General features: G+C 43.1%; 1 protein-coding gene across 1 annotated transcript in view; it reads right to left on the bottom strand.

The window, feature by feature from the left end:
* EFHC2 (EF-hand domain containing 2) overlaps positions 1-18,550 on the bottom strand; it is a 195,873-nt gene that overhangs the window by 101,981 nt on the left and 75,342 nt on the right. Inside the window, exons 3-4 of the mRNA XM_040632735.1 lie at positions 12,613-12,763; positions 1,674-1,897 (exon numbers count right to left, since the gene is read on the bottom strand). Coding sequence (XP_040488669.1) covers positions 1,674-1,897; positions 12,613-12,763 — 375 coding nt within the window. The remainder of the gene's footprint in view (positions 1-1,673; positions 1,898-12,612; positions 12,764-18,550) is intronic.

Below are 18,550 nucleotides of genomic sequence, written 5' to 3'. Positions count from 1 at the left end.
CACAGATTGCTATATTTATTGAAGAGCTTTCTCCCTGAGGGAATAAATGCGAAAATGATTTTCCCAACCTGAAAGGAAATTAGTTAAAACATTTCTTGGCTGTTTCGTGGCATTTATTCTCGATTCCTGGCACAAAGGATTTTTTTTACTTCCTAAAGCTATGAAATGGCACAGCGCTCTCTGTATTTAATATAATGCGTCATCATCCATAATCGCTCTCGTATAATACCAACTGTTAGCAAATGAGTGCAGCCCCATGCAAAAGGTGGTCATTCATATGGATCCATTCTTGTAGGTTCTCTCTTCTCCTTGTATAGACTTTATGTTTATCTAGGCTCTGTCATCTAGGGCATTTGGAAAAAATGAAAACAAACCCGAACTGTAAATCTGCCCGTACGCCAATATACGCAGGGATAATTCCCGAGGAATTTCACCTTAAATATTCCAAGAACAATACAGATTTCTCAGAAGGGCTGCGTGCCTACGACACTGAAGGATAACTCTGCTGGGGCCAGGAGGTGGGAACAGATGAATGACCCTACACGCAGCTTTGAAGAGAGCAAAGCAAAATCAAAGGAGGATTTTATTCTAAATTTCGCATTGTCTTTCTGCAAGGAAATTAATTCCAAGTTTTAGAAACAATAGGAATGAGACTAAACTGATCTATAGGGATAGAAATGAGAACAGCGGTTATCTCTCCCTGGGTGGAAGAGAGACTGATCGGCGGAAAAAGTCAAGAGGGAAGTTTCCCGGGAGGATGGACACGTTCTGTATCTCGATCTGGGCGTGGATCACATGGGCGTGTGTATTTGTTAAGACTCATCCAACGGCACGCTTCCTTCCTGTGTATTTTACTCGGTTTAATCACACTTCAATCAAAAAAGAAAATGACAAGAACGAAATTCTGGGTAGGCAGCAAAAGACTGGAGTTGAAGTCCCAATAAGAAGACTGGCTAGGTATATGACCTTCCACCTGACACTTTCCCCTTCTGCGTGTTCAGATTCTTCAGTAAAAAACAAAAAATTTGGGCCAAGGGATCATTAAAAAGAACAAAAAAAGACAACTTTAAAAAGACAACAATACTACTACTAACACTGGTTCCTGCCTCCCTATACTAACTGGGGTCAGACTTGGAAGACAAACATCTCTTTACAATGGGGTACATCAGCATCATGGCCCTCCCCACTCCTCTAGAACCTTCTACATCTGATGCCACCATTGCTAGAGCTGGGAGTCCTGGGGAAGAAGGAAAAAGGTATACCCAAGGCGTGGTGCAATAAATCGGTAGTACAGAAGCAAACATTTTCCCAGAGTTAGGCAACCAAAATGGGGAAAGACAGGCCGGGGAAGAGTGGACCTAACTCTTGCACTGTTGGTGACCACAAAGCCAACTGTGGGCTCTTAGAACTTGTCCCGTGTGGGCGGCTCACTGAAGACTCCTACTGTCTGGAAGGGAGACTCCTCATGGAGAGAAGAGGGGGCGGGGGACAGTAAGTGAGGCTTTTCTGCCCTGAGGTCAACACCAAGAGTTCCCTCCAGCCTAAAGGAGAACAGGACTATGACCCCGAAACGTCTTTCACATCTGCATCAGGAGTGCAGATACCCTTTACTGACTCTCCTTTACGGATTCTCATTCGGAAGACACGAACTCACGGACGTCTCAACTCCTTACCTCTCTCCGCATCTTCATGTAAGGATCTTCTGGACACTGTCCCGGGGGGTTTACTTTGACTCCGATTTTCTTCAAAAAGTTTTTTGTGAACGTATCACAGTCATAAATCTTGAATGTCCGGCCATAGAAGACGATGTCTATGTTAATATTGAAATGATGCACAGTATAAAACTGATCTTCATCAGGAGGCGGGAGCGAAATCCGATGACGTCGGATAAAGGTCCCTAAGGGGTGGAATCAAACACAACGGTTTCATCGGGTGGCTAAGGAGGACGAGGTCACGGCACATCTCCATAACAGCCCTGAATGCCGTCCCACAACAGGGACGTGGGCAAAGGGCTGGCTTTTGGAAGCAGCAGCAATATGTTCAAACTCTGCGGGTACCTGAGGGAGCTGAGACTTCTGAGGTCCACGGGTACTGACCGGCCGGCCTTGCATGTTATTAAAGTTGCCTGAGTGCTACTAGGGAAGTGCTTTCGTAAACCATAAAGACTAGGGAAGGAAGAGGGGCACAAACAGAGTGACCTGATGGGCCAGACACTGCCATCATGTCTCTTTCCAGAACAAGCACTCAACGTGAGCACATTAAACAAGGCACTAAGACCTCAGCAAAGTGCTCACAAAAATGCATCCTCTTGGCTCGGAAAAAAAAAAATTAGTGAATAAGCTTCAGTATGGTAGAGGCCAACACCATGATTTCCAGCTTCTCTAAGCATGAGTGACTCGTGCTGCTCTGAAGCTTCCTGGCATCTTCCTTGCTCCATCGAGCTCTTCTCCCCCCACCCAGCCACCCCTACAAAGTGATGGTTAGCGGAGGCTTCATTGTTTTAGACAGCGTGCTGGGCCAAAGGTTCTGCATCTCAGTCCATCTTTTACTGCTAACCCCGTGATGTCCCTTCACTTCCGCTCTTGAGGATACAGACCCAGGGCCCCCAGGTACACCCAAAATGGTGCGTAGCCACGGGCGGTAAAAGGGTCCGCTTTTTAGATGAGTGTGCCAGCTACACCGCACCGTACCGGCCAACGTACCCGAACACTGCTGAAACCTGTTGTCAAGAATTGTTTAGGGTGTAAGATTTTATCCTACTTGCAAACTAACCAGGTAGCCTGCCACAGTTTCATGGATGTTGCTGGAAGACACAAATTGCCTTGGTAAGAGAGGAACTGGAACTCACTGCAATAACAGCAGCCAGAACCTCAGCCTGTTTTATACCAGTTTCCTGAGCCTCGATTCCCACGGGATGACGCAACAAGGTCCACGTCACTCCTTCCCACGTGGTGGGTTACGTTACAGGAGAGGAACCCTGAGCTTAGGGAACCCAAACCTTAAAATGGACAATAAGCCTTTATTAGACCGGACAGTAAGCATGTCCTCCCTTTGCTCTAGGAGACACCACCTCTATCTTCCAAGGCTATGAGCAGACCTGCACTTTGTCTTCGAAAGCTGTTTGCTATATAAATGTCCCTGAAGAGAGAGTCCAGAACAAAGAGCAGGCTGTGCCTCTGCTTTGCAAGATCTACCCAAATGCAAGATACCCAGAGAATGTTCTCTTGACCCCTGCGACTGACTCTGGCCTGAGAATCTACGCCAAGAGTAAAGGAAAAAAGAGAAAGGATAAGCAGAGCAAACTGAGGGTCTCATGGTTCAAGTCAAAGGGGCTTGTGTGACCTCTGTATGGAAGCATTTTAGTATAAAGATATCAAGCCATCTTGCTCCTATTTTCTATAGCACCGAGAATGGCACCTTTTCCTGAAGTCTAGAAATCCTTAGAAATGATTCATTCCTATTCATTAGGGAACATTTAATGAATAGCTTTATGTGCCAGGAACTGTGTTGAGCTCCGTTCCATTTTTTTCCTCATCATCTTTTCACTCTGTTCAGGGGAAATGAACTAAAATCATTTTCATCTTCTTTTCTTTGTAGCAATTTTTAATTACTTGGTACATTAAATTAAAATAATAAAACTATAAAATTAGAACTGGCCTGGAATATTTTTAAATGTACTACATAAAAGATGATATAATTTTACTGCAAAAAATTATACTTCAATTAGCCTTTAATTCATGCCACTGAAAACAGTATGCAAATTATTTAATCATTCAAGATAAGACATTTAGAACAAATTGCATACTTAAACGTCTATAAAAGCATGGGCATTTCAGGTATTTTCAGAAACCATTATATATCTCTTTAAAAATACTTTTATTGTGACAGTTTTTGAGATATATAAAATTTATTCAACAGCCAGGAGCTTGTTCAGAAATTCCATCTATCTTGCATTTGTACTTCATTATAAAAATTCAAATAAGCAAGTTGGTGCTGATTTCTGTGCAGGAAGACTTTGAATAAGAATCCTCTATTTTTCTGGGTGGAAAGAAGCAGCCCACCTACAGAGCTTTCAAATAATCAGAATCATCATCAGAGCCCTAGGATATGCTTTCATATACATTTTCTCATTTAATCTTCACTAATCCCATGAGGCAGATAATGCACGAAATATAAATATTCAGTTTATGGACGAGAAAAGCAAGGTTCAGAGTGGTTAAGGGATGTGCTTAAGGTCACACTCTTAACAAATGGCAGAAGATCTCGGACCTGGGTTTTGAAACTCTAAATAAACAGCAATGCTTTCTGGGGCGTCCGGCGGGCTCACGTGCCTCTTGATCCCGGGGTCATGAGTTTGAGACCCACGTTGGGTGCAAAGGTTACTTAAAAATAAACGCTTAAGAAAATAAATAAATACCAGCACTTTCCACAGCTTGCACTGAACTATATCTCACTGAACTATAGCCACGGATTACTTAAGGGAAGGAAAGGAGGGAGTGTATAGGCAAAAAGGGACAGAAATGGGGAGAAGAGCTGCCAGCCACCATGAGAAAGAGAAAGAGAAAAATGGAGCTGCTCTTCCAAGAGAATAGCCTCTCTGGCCTCTAAAGGCCATTTTCTGGAGAGGGCCCACTTGCCCGCTGCAGCAACACCCCCCCCCCACCGGTGCCAACACCATGGCCTTCCCTGCACCCCCACCACCGCTAGAGGCCTGCATATCCCAGACCCTCACACACTTCCTTGTCCATGCTCCCACAGTTCTCTTAAGAGATGGTTCTGCGAAGAGGCCAGAGAAGCTCTTTGAGTTAACAAAGAAGAACCGTCACCGTTCATGGGTTGAAAAGAGAAGGCAGGCCTAACTAAGCAAGACAATTTTTAATAACAAGAAGTCCAGAGTCACAATACCGCGTTCACCTACTGTGGGCTATGTGAAATGGACAGTTGCCCCTGAGAGCTTTCAATGATGGATTCGTGGCATCTCTCAACCGTGTCCTTTGGGGGTTAGAAATTTCTATTTATTGATATTTGTGTTTACAGTCCTCCGTGGTAAATGGCAGAAATTCCACCAGCAAGAATTTGTTCTGGAACATCGAAGAAATGGGCAGGATGGCATGTCTTTGGCACACACTGAAGAGAACCTGAGATCACCAAGTATATAAATAGAAATGATGCTATAAAATGGAAAAACAAGAACAGAAGTACCATATCTACCCTTTAAATCTTTAAACATTTGCCTTCTTGACTGCCCCATAAAGACGATTTGGGCAGGCGTCCAGGCACTGGGTACCTGCTTTTAAGCTCCTCCTGGTCTTCCTATTTTAAATCTCTCTTTCTTTTTAAAGGCCCTGCTATCTGCTTATACTCGGCAAGCTTTAACTTTCTACCATTTCCCTGTGGTTTAGATCAAAATGATGATATATCCATTTATGTTTAATGCATTTTCATTTCACTCAGTTGGGACTTGCTTTAGATCTTTGCTCATACCCCTAAATTTGGTTTTTAGAAATTCACCTTCCAGAATTAAGACTCCAACCTCTTACCTCTATCTTAATTTTCCGTGTGTTTAGTTCATTTTAGTAATGCTGCAGGCCTAGGATCCATGTGAGCCCAGGGACACGTATTTCTTAGGTGAATGAATATTCAGCTGGACTTGCCACTTGTCACTGTGTCTACTAAGTTTGTACCCTAAAAACATGAAGACCCTTCACTGGGATCAGACGCAATAGAGTATCTTTTCCTCCTCTTGTTGTTTACAATGATTCCTTCGCTAAAATGACTATTCCATTTGTATTTTTCCAAAAGGTCCTCTTCGGAGTTTGGGTTTCATAAGAACAACTTTTTCTATATAGATAGCCTGACACCTGTCTTGTAGCAAAAGAATTCAAAATTTACAATTCCACATCCCTCATCGTAATAAGAAAGAATAGTCCTATGCGCCACCCCCCCAACCCAGCCACCAGATGAGCCCCAAATGCCAGCATGTTAGGTGCTCTAATGTCCTCTTGCATCACTGCTTTCTTGCCTCATTTTCCTTTACACACCCTAGGATTCGTTCCCAAATACCTCCCAACTCCACACCTTACCACTTTCTTATCCCTATATCTTATGCTGTTCCTTCTGGCTCTTATGCCTCCATCTTCCATCCTGATCTGGAGGAACTTTCGAGCTACCACTCAAATGTCTTCTTCTCTAGTGGATACTGGCATTTCCTCTTCTGATCCCTCAAAGTACCCGGTACCATTTCTGAGGCCTGCATTGTGTTATGGACATTGTCTATCACTTTTCCTCTCCTTTTTTCTTTCCTCCCTCCTCCCCTTTCTTCAGCAAATATTATATTGAGTAGCCACTACGCACCAAACACCTGTCTTCACAGCCCACTGACCTACCTCCACTCTTAAATTCTCCTCTGCTCTATTCAATGACCATCCCTTCCCCAAGGTCCACCCTCTGGGGTTGCCAGATTTAGCCCACTGAAATAGAGGATGCCTAGTTACATTTGAAGTCTAGGGAAACAGTGTATAATTTTAGTATAAGTATGGCCCATGCAATATTTGAGGGCATACTAAATACTTCATTGCTTATCTGAGAATCAAATTTAGCTAAGTATCTTGTATTTTATCTGGCAACCCTACTACCATGCCTCCTTCACTTTATGGGATGCAGTACTAAGATGCAGTGTATGCCCAATATGAATGAATCACATATGAATGCCACATTTTGTGATTACATTTGCTTGATTAGATTATCTCAGAGTATAAAAAACATATTAAAAAAAGTACTATGTTGGAGGGCCAAAACAAGTCCCTAGCGATAATCAGTGTTCTTAACCAAGGACCCACTAGGAAGTAGAAGCCAGTTTATAATCTGGCCCCCGGCCCGTGGAATCAGAAATTCTTGCAGTGGGCCATGAGGTTCTGATGACTGCTCTCAGCTGAGAACAACTGGTGTCGCCCTCACCAGAAATGGATGGCAGGTTTCTCATCATTAGCCTTTCTTTAGCGTAAATTAGTTTGGACTCGGTTGTATTTGACAAACAATGATTCTGTTAGACAATTAGAAGTAAAACTACTGGGATTAACCTCTGACATTCTTGGCTTGGTGTAACGTTGTTTTAACCACATTCCAACAGAACAGCAACAAATTCTATACATATGACACATCCAACCAAAAAGAGAGTGATGTTCTGGCAAGAAATAAAAGCAAGCCTTGAAGTGCGACAGTGACGTGACTTATAACGTACATAGAGCTCTCTGCCAGCAAGGATTCGTGAACATTAAAAATATGTTGTTCTGATTAGAAGCTGCATGTAACTGAATGCCTATTTTGGCATCATGCCTCTTTTGTTTCTGGCTTATTCCAAGCTCCCCCCCACCCCTAAAAACAAAATAAAACAAATATCACAGGATAGGAGAGGCAACTAAAAAGGAGGCTAATTCCTGCAGGTGTGCTAATTTCGGAACGGTCGGTTCCACAAAAGAACAAATGTGTCTGACCTCCCATTTCATTTGGAAAACAAAGAGGCTCTGTGGAAGTGACAGGAACATCATCAGTGTGCGTCACCTAAATATGATCGCTAGCCCCTTCCCGGGGCCCCTGGGTCCATGAGAAGCAGTCCCAGGACACTCAAGACCTAAGTGAAAGACACGCCCCTACCCCATCCCACCAAGGCCCATTGAGCTTGTTTGTTCTTTTTTTCCCAATCGTTTCATTTAGGAAAGCCTAAAGAAGGGGTTTAAGTGATTTTCCAAAGTATCCTCTGTCCGAACGGACCTTTCTTAACAAGAATTATATTAAATATTTCAAGAAAGACCGGTTTCTTGCTAAATAAACAGAGCTTGATGATAGAGTGGTGATTTGTGTTTGTTTTCCACAGTGCTTGCTACAGCCTGCCAGGTACCTCCGCTGACAAATTCAGTCTTGTTACATATCGTGATGAGCGTGTATTCCATACACATTCCTCGAACTGTGCCTTCCCTCAGGGAAACTGATCAGAGAGAGCCAATCAGGAATTCTGAAATTTTCAAGAGGCTTTAAAGTTATCTTTTACCCAGAGTTGGATCCCCCCCGCCAAGTCTTTGTGAATCACATCCCCCCCTACTCACTAAACATTATTTTCAAATAAATCACTATGACTAATTTCAGTTTGCGTTTGGAACCTGCCGATGAGAGATCTGAAATCAAGAGGCTGGGAGAAATTAAAAGTCTTATAAATGCCTTTCCAAGATCCTCATAGAGGCTGCATTTCATTTTTCCTCTTGGATAGTTTATTACAACTAAAGACTCACTAGACAGGGGGCAGTAAGCTGCAAGAATATGAGCTTTCGCTTAAAAAGGAATAATAATAAAAACAATGCAGGTCACTGATAAATGTGCAGGATGTCCTGTGACCTCCGGTCTGTCATTTGTGTAAATTTGGTGTCATGTGAGGAAGGTCATCAAAAAACAAGCAAGAAGGGCGCCTGGGTGGCTCAGTTAGTTGGGCATCTGTCTTCGGCTCAGGTCATGATCCCAGGGTCCTGGGATCAAGTCCCACACCAGGCTCCCTGCTGAGCAGGGAGCCTGCTTCTCCCTCTGCCTGCTGCTCCCCCCCAACCCTGCTTGTGCTCTGAAAAATAAGAATTACTTCTGAACAGAAAGAAAATTCACAACTTTTAAATTCTATCAACATTTCTTACCTAAGTGTGTTTAATTATGTAAGTGACAGTATTGCCTTAGCAAAAAAAAATTTTCTTATAAATATTTTAATATTAATAACTATATATTTATAAAAATTTATCATATTTGGGGCGCCTGGGTGGCACAGCGGTTAAGCATCTGCCTTCAGCTCAGGGCGTGATCCCGGCGTTATGGGATCGAGCCCCACATCAGGCTCTTCTGCTATGAGCCTGCTTCTTCCTCTCCCACTCCCCCTGCTTGTGTTCCCTCTCTCGCTGGCTGTCTCTATCCTGTCAAATAAATAAATAAAATCTTTAAAAAAAATTTATCATATTTATGTTCACTTAAATGCTTTACTCTGATAGTCCCTAATGAGGCTTCTTGCTCTTTTTTTTTTTAAAAGATTTTATTTATCTATTTGACACAGAGAGAGAGAGAGAGAGAGAGAGAGAGAGCACAAGCAGGAGGAGGGGCAAGCCGAGGGAGAAGGAGAAGCAGGCTCCCTACTGAGCAGAGAGCCCAATGTGGGGATCGATCGGTGAGCCGAAGGCAGACGCTTAAATGACTGAGCCACCCAGGCAGCCCTCTACCCATGTGCACACTCTTCTCTCTCTCAAATAAATGTATCTTTTAAAAAATTACCCTAAAAAGTCTGAAGACTTCTTATTCCTTTACAAAGTATCATACTTCCATCCAAATAAAAAGACCCAGGAGCGGATAGTACATCAGAGCACAAAGAATAATGAGGACAGCTCGTTTCATCTGCTCACACCAATCCTCACTTTCTCCTTCCACTAGTAAAACCAAGGACAGACGCTAAATCCCATCTTCTTCCTTTTCTCACCACCTCAACAGTGCCTCTCTTCCAACATGGCAGAATAAGCCAAATGATTCCATTCATGATCTGGGCACCCTTGATTCCCAGTCTACATCTTCAGTCTTGACTTTCTTCCTGAAAACACATCCCAAGATTCTACCTGCCTGGTGGGCATCGCCATACGGATGTCCCAACCCACATTCAAAGGCCTCATGTGTTAAAACAAACATACCCCCCCCCCCCCCCGCCAGTGTTGCTCCCTGCTCCATGCTTCTGGGTTTTACAAATACATCACCATCTTTTCAACCACAGAGTGAGCTCTGAGGCAACCAGTTAAGATTCAGATGAAGCAATTTACCTCTCTAAGCCCCTTTCTTTTTCTGTAAAAGCTGACAATGACCTACTTTAGATGGTCATTGGGGGATTACATGAGATAATGATAAAGTAGACACTTTCTCATTAGATATTCCCCTTCCTCATTCTCTATATTTAATTGTTGGTCAAGGCCTATCAGGTCTGCCAACCAAATGTCTCTGAAGTCTTTCCCCTGTTTTCTGTTCCCACCATCACTGTCCTGGTTTGTTCTAACTGGAACAATTGCAAAATTCTTGGGCTAGTCGCCTTGCTCCCTTCCCTCTCCAACCTGCTTGCCCACAAGCTCTATGAGATGGAGGTCTTCTTACTTTTGTCCATTCTCCCAAAATCCAGCACAGTGCCTGGTACAGAGTAGACATTCAACAGATACTTCCTGGCAATGCTGACTGGCCCCAAATTCATCATCTAGACACAGTGGAGCTATGTGCTAAGAAAACCTCAATCTCATGAGCACTGAAGGAAGTCCTCTGCATACTGCCTCATCACAACCTTATACTCACGGGCCCATGATCCCCAAATTCATCTGTTTCTCCCCATAGAACCCATTGTGGTATCTTGGGTTACCAAGATGGCCTTTGTGGAAGCCATGGCCCCAGCTAAGTAGTTAGTAAGGAAAAAAGGTTATTCAACAATTGGCAGAAAATCCTAAGATGTATTAAACAACAATAAGTAGATAGTAAATACATATAAAGAAAGGGATGGAAGAACCAGGAGATAATTAATTTTCCATATGTATTAAATATATATGAGGCACCTGGGCTCTAAATATTCATGATGCACTAAATATACATGAACAGTAAATATTCATGAGGCCTTAATTCGGCCACTCATTCGTTGGTGACACCCATTCTGGCCCCATGTGTCCTTTCCCCAAGAAACAAATAAAACCCATGACTATTCAGCAGGCTTACTGGTGAGCTACAGCTGTGGCCAGACCCACTTATCCCCTTGTCTCTCCAACAGAGTGTGTGCCAATAGCCCAAGGTCCCCTCTGTCTGGGGTCCTCCTTGCTTGAACTTCAACTCTGGTCCCCAAACCACACTATTGGCAGGAAAGGCTGACACAGCAAAGACAGACAGGACCACTGCCTACCCCTGAATTCAGGCAGAGTCATCCTTCCACCCACTTGTACCTTGTCCTGTGTGTGTGAACTTACCCCCATTTCTTTCCCCTTGCTTCTCATTGTGTATTTGGAATTGTTTCAGCACATCATGTGATTGATGCATTTTCATTTGGTCCAGGAGGCTCTGTTCTGTGGCCTCTGGGAAAGCCTACAGGCATGCTTTTTGGGGGCCACCACTGCATCGAGGTAATACCCCCCACAGTACTCTGGCTGCTGGGGAGAGAATAGGTTGTAGGAGGAGCAGACATAAATGCAGAGAGACCTACCGGGCAGCTACTCCATTCCCCTAGTCAAGAAATGAAGGCAGCTTGGGTTAGGAGGGTAGCAAAGGGCATAGAGAGACACAGATTCGGGCTATGTTTTGCTAGCAGAGTGGAGAACAAGGATGGTGGGTGTGAACAACTAGGGAATGTCAAAGGAGTAGAGACTGTAGTGGAGAAGGTAATTTCAGAGCCTAAGATCTTGAAGATGGTAAGACTCCAGAACAGACAGAGACAGTAAATGTGCCTAAGAGTCATGGCTCCTGAGGCCTCGAAGTGGTCTTCAGAGGTCATTTACACCAACCACCAAACGAACACCTGACTCCCCCACCATACCTCCACTAAGCTATCAGTGAAAAATAACCCACGACCTGCCCCCAGGGCCATCCATCTATACCAAGGACCAAACAAATATGAGACATCCCTCTCCTCCCCTACACCCGACCCTGACCCCCTTGCTCATCCAGAGCCATCCACTACAACCTCTGGCAGCTCTCTGCCAGGAAATTATTCTTCTTACGGACCTACATTCTGACCCCCTAGGTCCTACCCTTGAGGATACAGAAAATTAGGTCACCCTTCCTCCCCGTGGCAGCCCTTCAGGTCCCTGAAGACATGTACCAGGCACACCGGAGTCTTCCCTTCAGGGACAAACATCCCTTTTCACTCTTCTGCCTTACACACGAAAAATTTTCAGTCCTTTAACCACCTGAACGCGTTCAGATCTCAGCACTGTCCCAAGAGGAGGACTCATAGCACAAACAGAAGAAATCAGTCATCTCTCTCGATCTCCGCCCTACCTCTAATAACGCAATTTAGGATTAGCTTCTCTGGTGCCCACGTCACAGAGTTAACTCTTGTCTGGCTGAAATGGACTCTGGATAAAGGAGATCAGCACACGGGGGGGTGAAGGAGCAATGACCCTCTCCTGAAGAACCAGCAAAGTCTCTAGTGAACAGGTATGAGGAGGAGGAGAGGGTGGCTGAAGCAAATGGCAGCAAATTCAAGAAAGAAGAGAGAATAGCAATCTGGAAGGGGCAGTGGACAACGGTCTCCTCTCTACTCTGGAAAGTGTCGTGAAGGCAGTAATATGGTCGCAGGAAAAAGACCAGAGACACAGGAGAGTTTGCTCATCGTAGAGCAACGCCTGACAGAAAACGAATAGGCCATACGAGAGTTGAGTGAAATGGCCCATGGTGAGGTGTGGGGGGTCGGAAGCGGATAAGTCACCATCAACGACTACAAGCTACCAGCGTGTTTATGTCCACTGTCACCAACAAGTTAGACACCTAAGCAGTACACGGCAGCTTTTAAAAAGCTAGAGAGACAGTATATAAAGGTAGGCGTGAGACAAGAAGCACGACTCTGCTTTAAACAGGTACCTTGAGGCATTCCACTATTTTTCAACTCTGGTTCGTTTACTTGAATTGTGTCATCTTCAAGGTAGAAGTAGATTTTATAGCGTCTTATTCGATAGTTTTCTTGGCGTTTATCAGGCACTTCATCTTCTAAATAGGCATCGAAAGATAATACCTGTTGGAATCATAATGAGAAACTAAGAAACGAAAAAATTTCAGCGAACTCAGAACCAATACAGCTACTGTGGGCATACTTGTTAATGTAAAAGCAAAAAGTCGAGATTTTTACAAAGACATTCTACGCATCAGCTCTGAGAACAGACATACAATCTAAGTTACCATATATAAAGATTATATTTGCATCACCGTCTGGTTAGAATAAGGAAATGATATTCGAGCCACAAATCCATCATTCAGTTCTACTAAAAACTGAACTAGTCTCTGGCTTTGGAATGTCACAATGGGATTCTAGACGTAGGTGACGGTGGGTCCCCCCTCAGCCACGCTTTTGCGTTCTGCCCTTTCAGTTACCCGCAGTCAACGGGGTCCAGAAGCAGATGATCCCCCTTCTGCTGTGTGTTCAGGTCGGCAGGAGCCTACCACTACGTCACAATGCTTACACCATCCCCCTCACTTCATCTCATCACGTAAGCCTTTTATCATCTCCCAGCATCACAAGAAGAAGGGTGAGTACAGTAGGATAAGATATTTTGAGGGACAGACCACGTTCACGTAACTTATTATAGCATATTGTTATAATGGTTCTGTTATTACTTATTGTTGTTAATCTCTTACCATGCTTAGCTTATGAATTAAACTTCATCATAGGTATGCACGCATAGGAAAAAAACAGTATATATAGGGTTCAGTATTACCTGTGGTGTCAGGCGCCCACTGGGGGTTTTGGAACATACACCCCATGGATGGGGGTGGGGGCGCTGCTATATAGACAAGATAATATTCTTTCTGAATATTCTTGCAGTAGGCAGATCTGAAATTTTTCCAGGGCACTGGAGAGCCCACCTTAAACTTCTTCGGGAACTTCAAAGAGCCTAGCTTCATGCCGACCAGTCTGCTCTTCCATTGTGTATGTGCTGGGGGAAGGGCAGTGTTGGAGAGGGACTCAGGTGGCAGAGGTAATTACGGTAAAAATCAGGGGCGCTCAGTTGGTTGAGTCCGACTCTTGATTTTGGCTCAGGTCATGATTCCAGGCTCAGTGAGACTGAGCCCCATGTTGAACCCCACGCCGGGCTCCGCACTCAACAGGGAGTCTGCTTCTCTCCCTCTCCCCCTCCCCCTGCTCATGCCCTTTCTCTCTCTCTTTCTCTCAAATAAATAAATCGGTTAAAAAAAATAAAATAAATTACAGCACAAATCAGAGATCATCAAAAACACCCTTGAAAATTCTTTAACCATTATGGATAACTGGGCCTCTCAGTAAGTATAACACAGCCCATTTTTCTTCCATGTTGAAGCAGAAAACTACTGCCTCTTCAGTTGAAGACCAGTTGAAATAGCTTCCTTAGGCTTAGGTGCCATGTTGTATGAATAATACGTATCTTTACCCACTGGAATCACTCTCAACATAACAACTAGATCACACTTTCAAGCTTGCCTTGGGACACGTGCTCCTTGAAAGCTCCATTTTAATATTTCCTCTGCTCTCATTTTTTAAATCAATTTTTACAATTAGAATTGCAAAAGTCAGTGGGGTACAGGATGTAATACTATGGTAATCCAACATGGACAATATGAGATATGTGAGTCAGTCTGTTAGGTACAATCTCCCCTCTGGGGGTGGTCAGTTACCCTAATTAGGAATATGTGCTCCAGGAGTAGCAAATTTCTATCAGAAGCTCACACTCCAGAAGTGGCTGACAGAATGCCTCCATAGTTTATCTTTGATCAACACAAGAAACTTTGTTAATTACCATAACGGATGTTAGAAATGAGTTGTAGTTAAATGACTGTATTCAAAATGAACGGATCAGTTACAAATATTGACGAGGCACTGTCTTTACTGGAACAGGTTCTAAGAATCTAGTGAACCCAGAGATCTCCTCCCTTTCAAAATGGCACCTTTGGCTTCATTCCAAAATGGTCCTCTGTTTAGTTGCTTTCTTGGAAAATTCATCTGGCCTGCCTCCGGTTAGAAGGTTAGCTAAACCCACTTCCAGAATGCTGTCATATTTGTGTTGAGTGAATATTTCCAGTAAGATGCTGTTGGATGGGTATAGGGTTTCCTTCTGGGGTGATGAAAATGTCTTGGAACTGGTTAGAAGTCGTTACACAACACTGTGAGTATACTAGATGGCACTAAATTGTACACTTTAAAATGGCTCGTGGTTAATTTTATGTTATGTCAATTTTGTCTCAATTAAAAACAAAGATGTTGGGGCACCTGGGTGGCTCACTTGGTTGAGCAACCGACTCTTGATTTTGGTTTAGGTCATGATCTTGGGATCCTGAGATCAAGCCCTGTGTCAGGATCCTCACTCAGCTGGGAGTCTGCTTGAGGATTCTCTCCCCCTCTCCCCTTGCCCCTTCCCCCACTCATATTTTCTCTTTCTCTTTCTCTCTCAAATAAATAAATCTTTAAAAGAAAAAGATGTTGGATACTGAATTGTGTTGGACATATTAAAATGATAAATTCTACATGAACCATATTTGAATTTAAAAAAGGAAAGGGGGGCGCCTGGGTGGCACAGCGGTTAAGCGTCTGCCTTCTGGCTCAGGGTGTGATTCTGGCATTATGGGATCGAGCCCCACATCAGGCTCCTCCGCTATGAGCCTGCTTCTTCCTCTCCCATTCCCCCTGCTTGTGTTCCCTCTCTCACTGGCTGTCTCTCTCTCTGTAAAATAAATAAATAAAATCTTTAAAAACATAAAAATAAAAATAAAAAAGGAAAGGAAAAAGAAAATACTGGAAGGCCTTGTCCTTTTAGGACAAGAGAGCTGGAGCTTCTCTGAGCTTTCAGTAAAGGGAGTGAGAGGGAGTAGAATATGCTTCCCCCAGAATATGCCACTTTGGCATGAAGACGACTGGGGCCCAGCAGACTCCGGAAGAACTTTTTACCTCCCCCTTAACTGCTTCAGAGAACTTAGATAGGGACCCTGGACCAGCAAACAAGCCATTACCAAAGAAAACTTTTTGTATCAGAAAAGACTTATCTTGCATGGCACGGCAAACACTTGCTTACCAAACATTTGCTCTTCTCACCCTGTCAATTGTCTTCCTCCTCCCTCTTTGAAGTCTCGGACCCCTACACCCTTTTCCTTAGTGCTGGATGGTATATACAAGCCTCAAGTACCTGCCTGCCTACCTCCGAGTCTTCACATCTTTCTGGGGCTCCCGTAGGTACATAATTAAATTTGGTTTTCTCTTGTTAATCTGTCTTATGGCAATTTAATTATTAGACTAGCCAAAGAACCTAGATTCTGCCCTTTAGATTCAATCTAAAACCTTTTTTTTCTTTTGCTTTATATAGTTGGATAGGAAAGCATGGAGGGAATATTCATCACTCTCACCCACCTCTATATATTGAATGGCATTGGTATAAATTTGTGAATGAGCAAACTGGCATAGATCATTTGACAACGCTGTCATTTACATAATCATTAAATATTTAACAGTCATATAATACCTTAAAAGAGAATGAAGGACGCTAAATAAAAAGGAAGAGAGAACAAAAGGTATTATTTCAGGCTGGGCTTCAATAGAAGAGGGATAGACTGAAAGTTCATGTTCTGGTCCCCTGAGAACACAGGGCTACCAGACTCCAGCATGAAAGTGAAGGACAGCAGAATTTGTCACCCCAAAATACACCTCTTTGGCATAAGAATTATTTTAGACCGGTCATTTAAAAAACAAACAAACAAACAAACAAACAAACTGCAAACACAGGAGCAGCTCTGAAAACAAAGCTTCTATAAGAGACATTTACATTTATGCAGGAAATCTCCATTTGTAAGGGTGTCACCCTCTCTGTACCAGGAAGAAAAGGAAGACCCTAAATCTCTAGAAACTCCTATCAATGGAGAAGACGACAACTTAAATCTGCGTAACAGGGACACCTGGGTGGCTCAGTTGGTTGAGCGTCTGACTCTTGATTTTAAACCCAGGTCATGATTTCATGGGTGGTGAGACCAAGCCCAGGGCTGGTCTGCACTCAGTGCGGAGTGGGCTTGAGATTCTCTCCCTCTACCCCTCCCCCTACTCCCCTTGTACTCTCTCTCTCAAACAAATAAATCTTTTTAAAAGCTGCATAACAACTTTACTCTTATTTACTGTACCTTTCCTGAAAACCTCCCATAACTGACTCCCCACCCCCAGCACCTTTTGTTTTTACGGTATTTAAGGTAGGGGCTTGGGACATTTTGGGGAGTTACCCAGTTTTCCTGAGTCTCCCCCATGTGTATACTTTATTAAGCTTTTGTTTGTTTTTCTCCTGGTACTCTGTCTCTTTATGACAGGGGTGTCTCGACTAAGCGCCTAGAAGGTAGAGGGAATAGGACATTTCCTCCCATACAAACGTAGAGAGCAAGTCAGAGTGCTGGAGACTGAAAGACAGACAACGGAGAGAGGAAACGGTAAATTGCAGCCAAGTAGAATACCAGGGAAGAGACACCAAATAGATTAAAAGTGATCTCACGAAGATAAAACACCTCATCGCAGAGGAACATGAGGTACCAGAGACTCCAGGGAGAAGGATCTAAAATAAAAAACTGCTAAAAATAACAATTTATAGAAACATAATTATGATACAGGGTTTCATCATAATTTGTGATGTCAAGCAGAGATTAGATAAATAAGGTCCTAAAGGACGTAATTGGCTGTAATTTTCTTGAAAATGGAATGTAAATATCATTTGGCAGGGCATGTGATCTTCAGCTCCCCACAGGCTTCTGCAAGCCCTACTGTATTATACAAGGTTACCTGCCTGAGCCCCCCAGGCAATTTGAATGTTTGATGCTAGCCTAGAGGATATAAAATCTGAAATCGATTCGTTTTAAATAATAGATACAAGGCATTTCTTCATTAGAAAGGCAACATTTTAAATGTTTTTTAAATGTTAAGATTTCAGAAATCAGGATCTCCTTACAATTAAAGGCAAAAGGAGCTCAAAGCAGCCAGGGGTGTGCTTCAGAGGGATGGGCACCTAGTTGTAACTTGATGTAAAGTGTGAATTTCACCTGGTGGGGAAAGAGTTAATCCGATTTCCCTGTCAATTGAGCTCTTCACTTTGCATTGCATATCCCAAATAGCTGGATTTTAACATCGATTTGGATTCCTAATTTCCACTTAAATTGTTTTCAAAATGACTATTGTCTGATGCAGCACTGACACAAAGTAATTGTGTGTAGAAGACTGTCCGTTGCAGGCAGCAAAAGCCGAAGCCGAAGCCGAAGCCGAAGCCGAATCTCTCTGAATAAATCAGAGAATTTTTAAAGACGGTGAGGTTGGTGTGACCAATCCATGAGTCATAAAGTCTGTATTACTCAGAAACTCAACATCTAAGTGTCAAAAATTTACAGCTGAATTTCGAGAGAAGCCATCAGGAAAGAAATGAAACACCAGTAATGTGCAATAAGGCTCAACAGTCTATAAAGAGACCAGCATCGCTAGTCTAAGTTGAAAATGCTTAGGTTCTATTTGATGAAAAAGGCTCAGACAAATCGTGGGGTCCTAAAGAAGAAGGTATATAATAGTCAGGATAAACGCATAGCTGTTATACGTTAGTAGACAGCACAAATTCTGTACATTGAATGTGGTGGTATTTATTCTTCCTGAAAAAAAAGCTGTGATTAAGCCAGTGAATTCTTTTATGATCATAGAGTCTTAGAATTAAGAAAATAAACCGTAAGAAATCTGGTATTACATATAAAGGATGGCTCGCTCATAAACGACAATGGGATATTTATAGAAATTTATCATGTGTGAAGGGGAACGGAATATGACACC

The sequence above is a fragment of the Ursus maritimus genome (genome assembly GCF_017311325.1).
Source record: "Ursus maritimus isolate PB19 chromosome X unlocalized genomic scaffold, ASM1731132v1 scaffold_X1, whole genome shotgun sequence".
NCBI classification, from domain to species: Eukaryota; Metazoa; Chordata; class Mammalia; order Carnivora; family Ursidae; genus Ursus; species Ursus maritimus.
The sequence above is the reverse complement of the archived record's forward strand: the minus strand, read 5'-3'. Positions and strand labels throughout refer to the sequence as shown.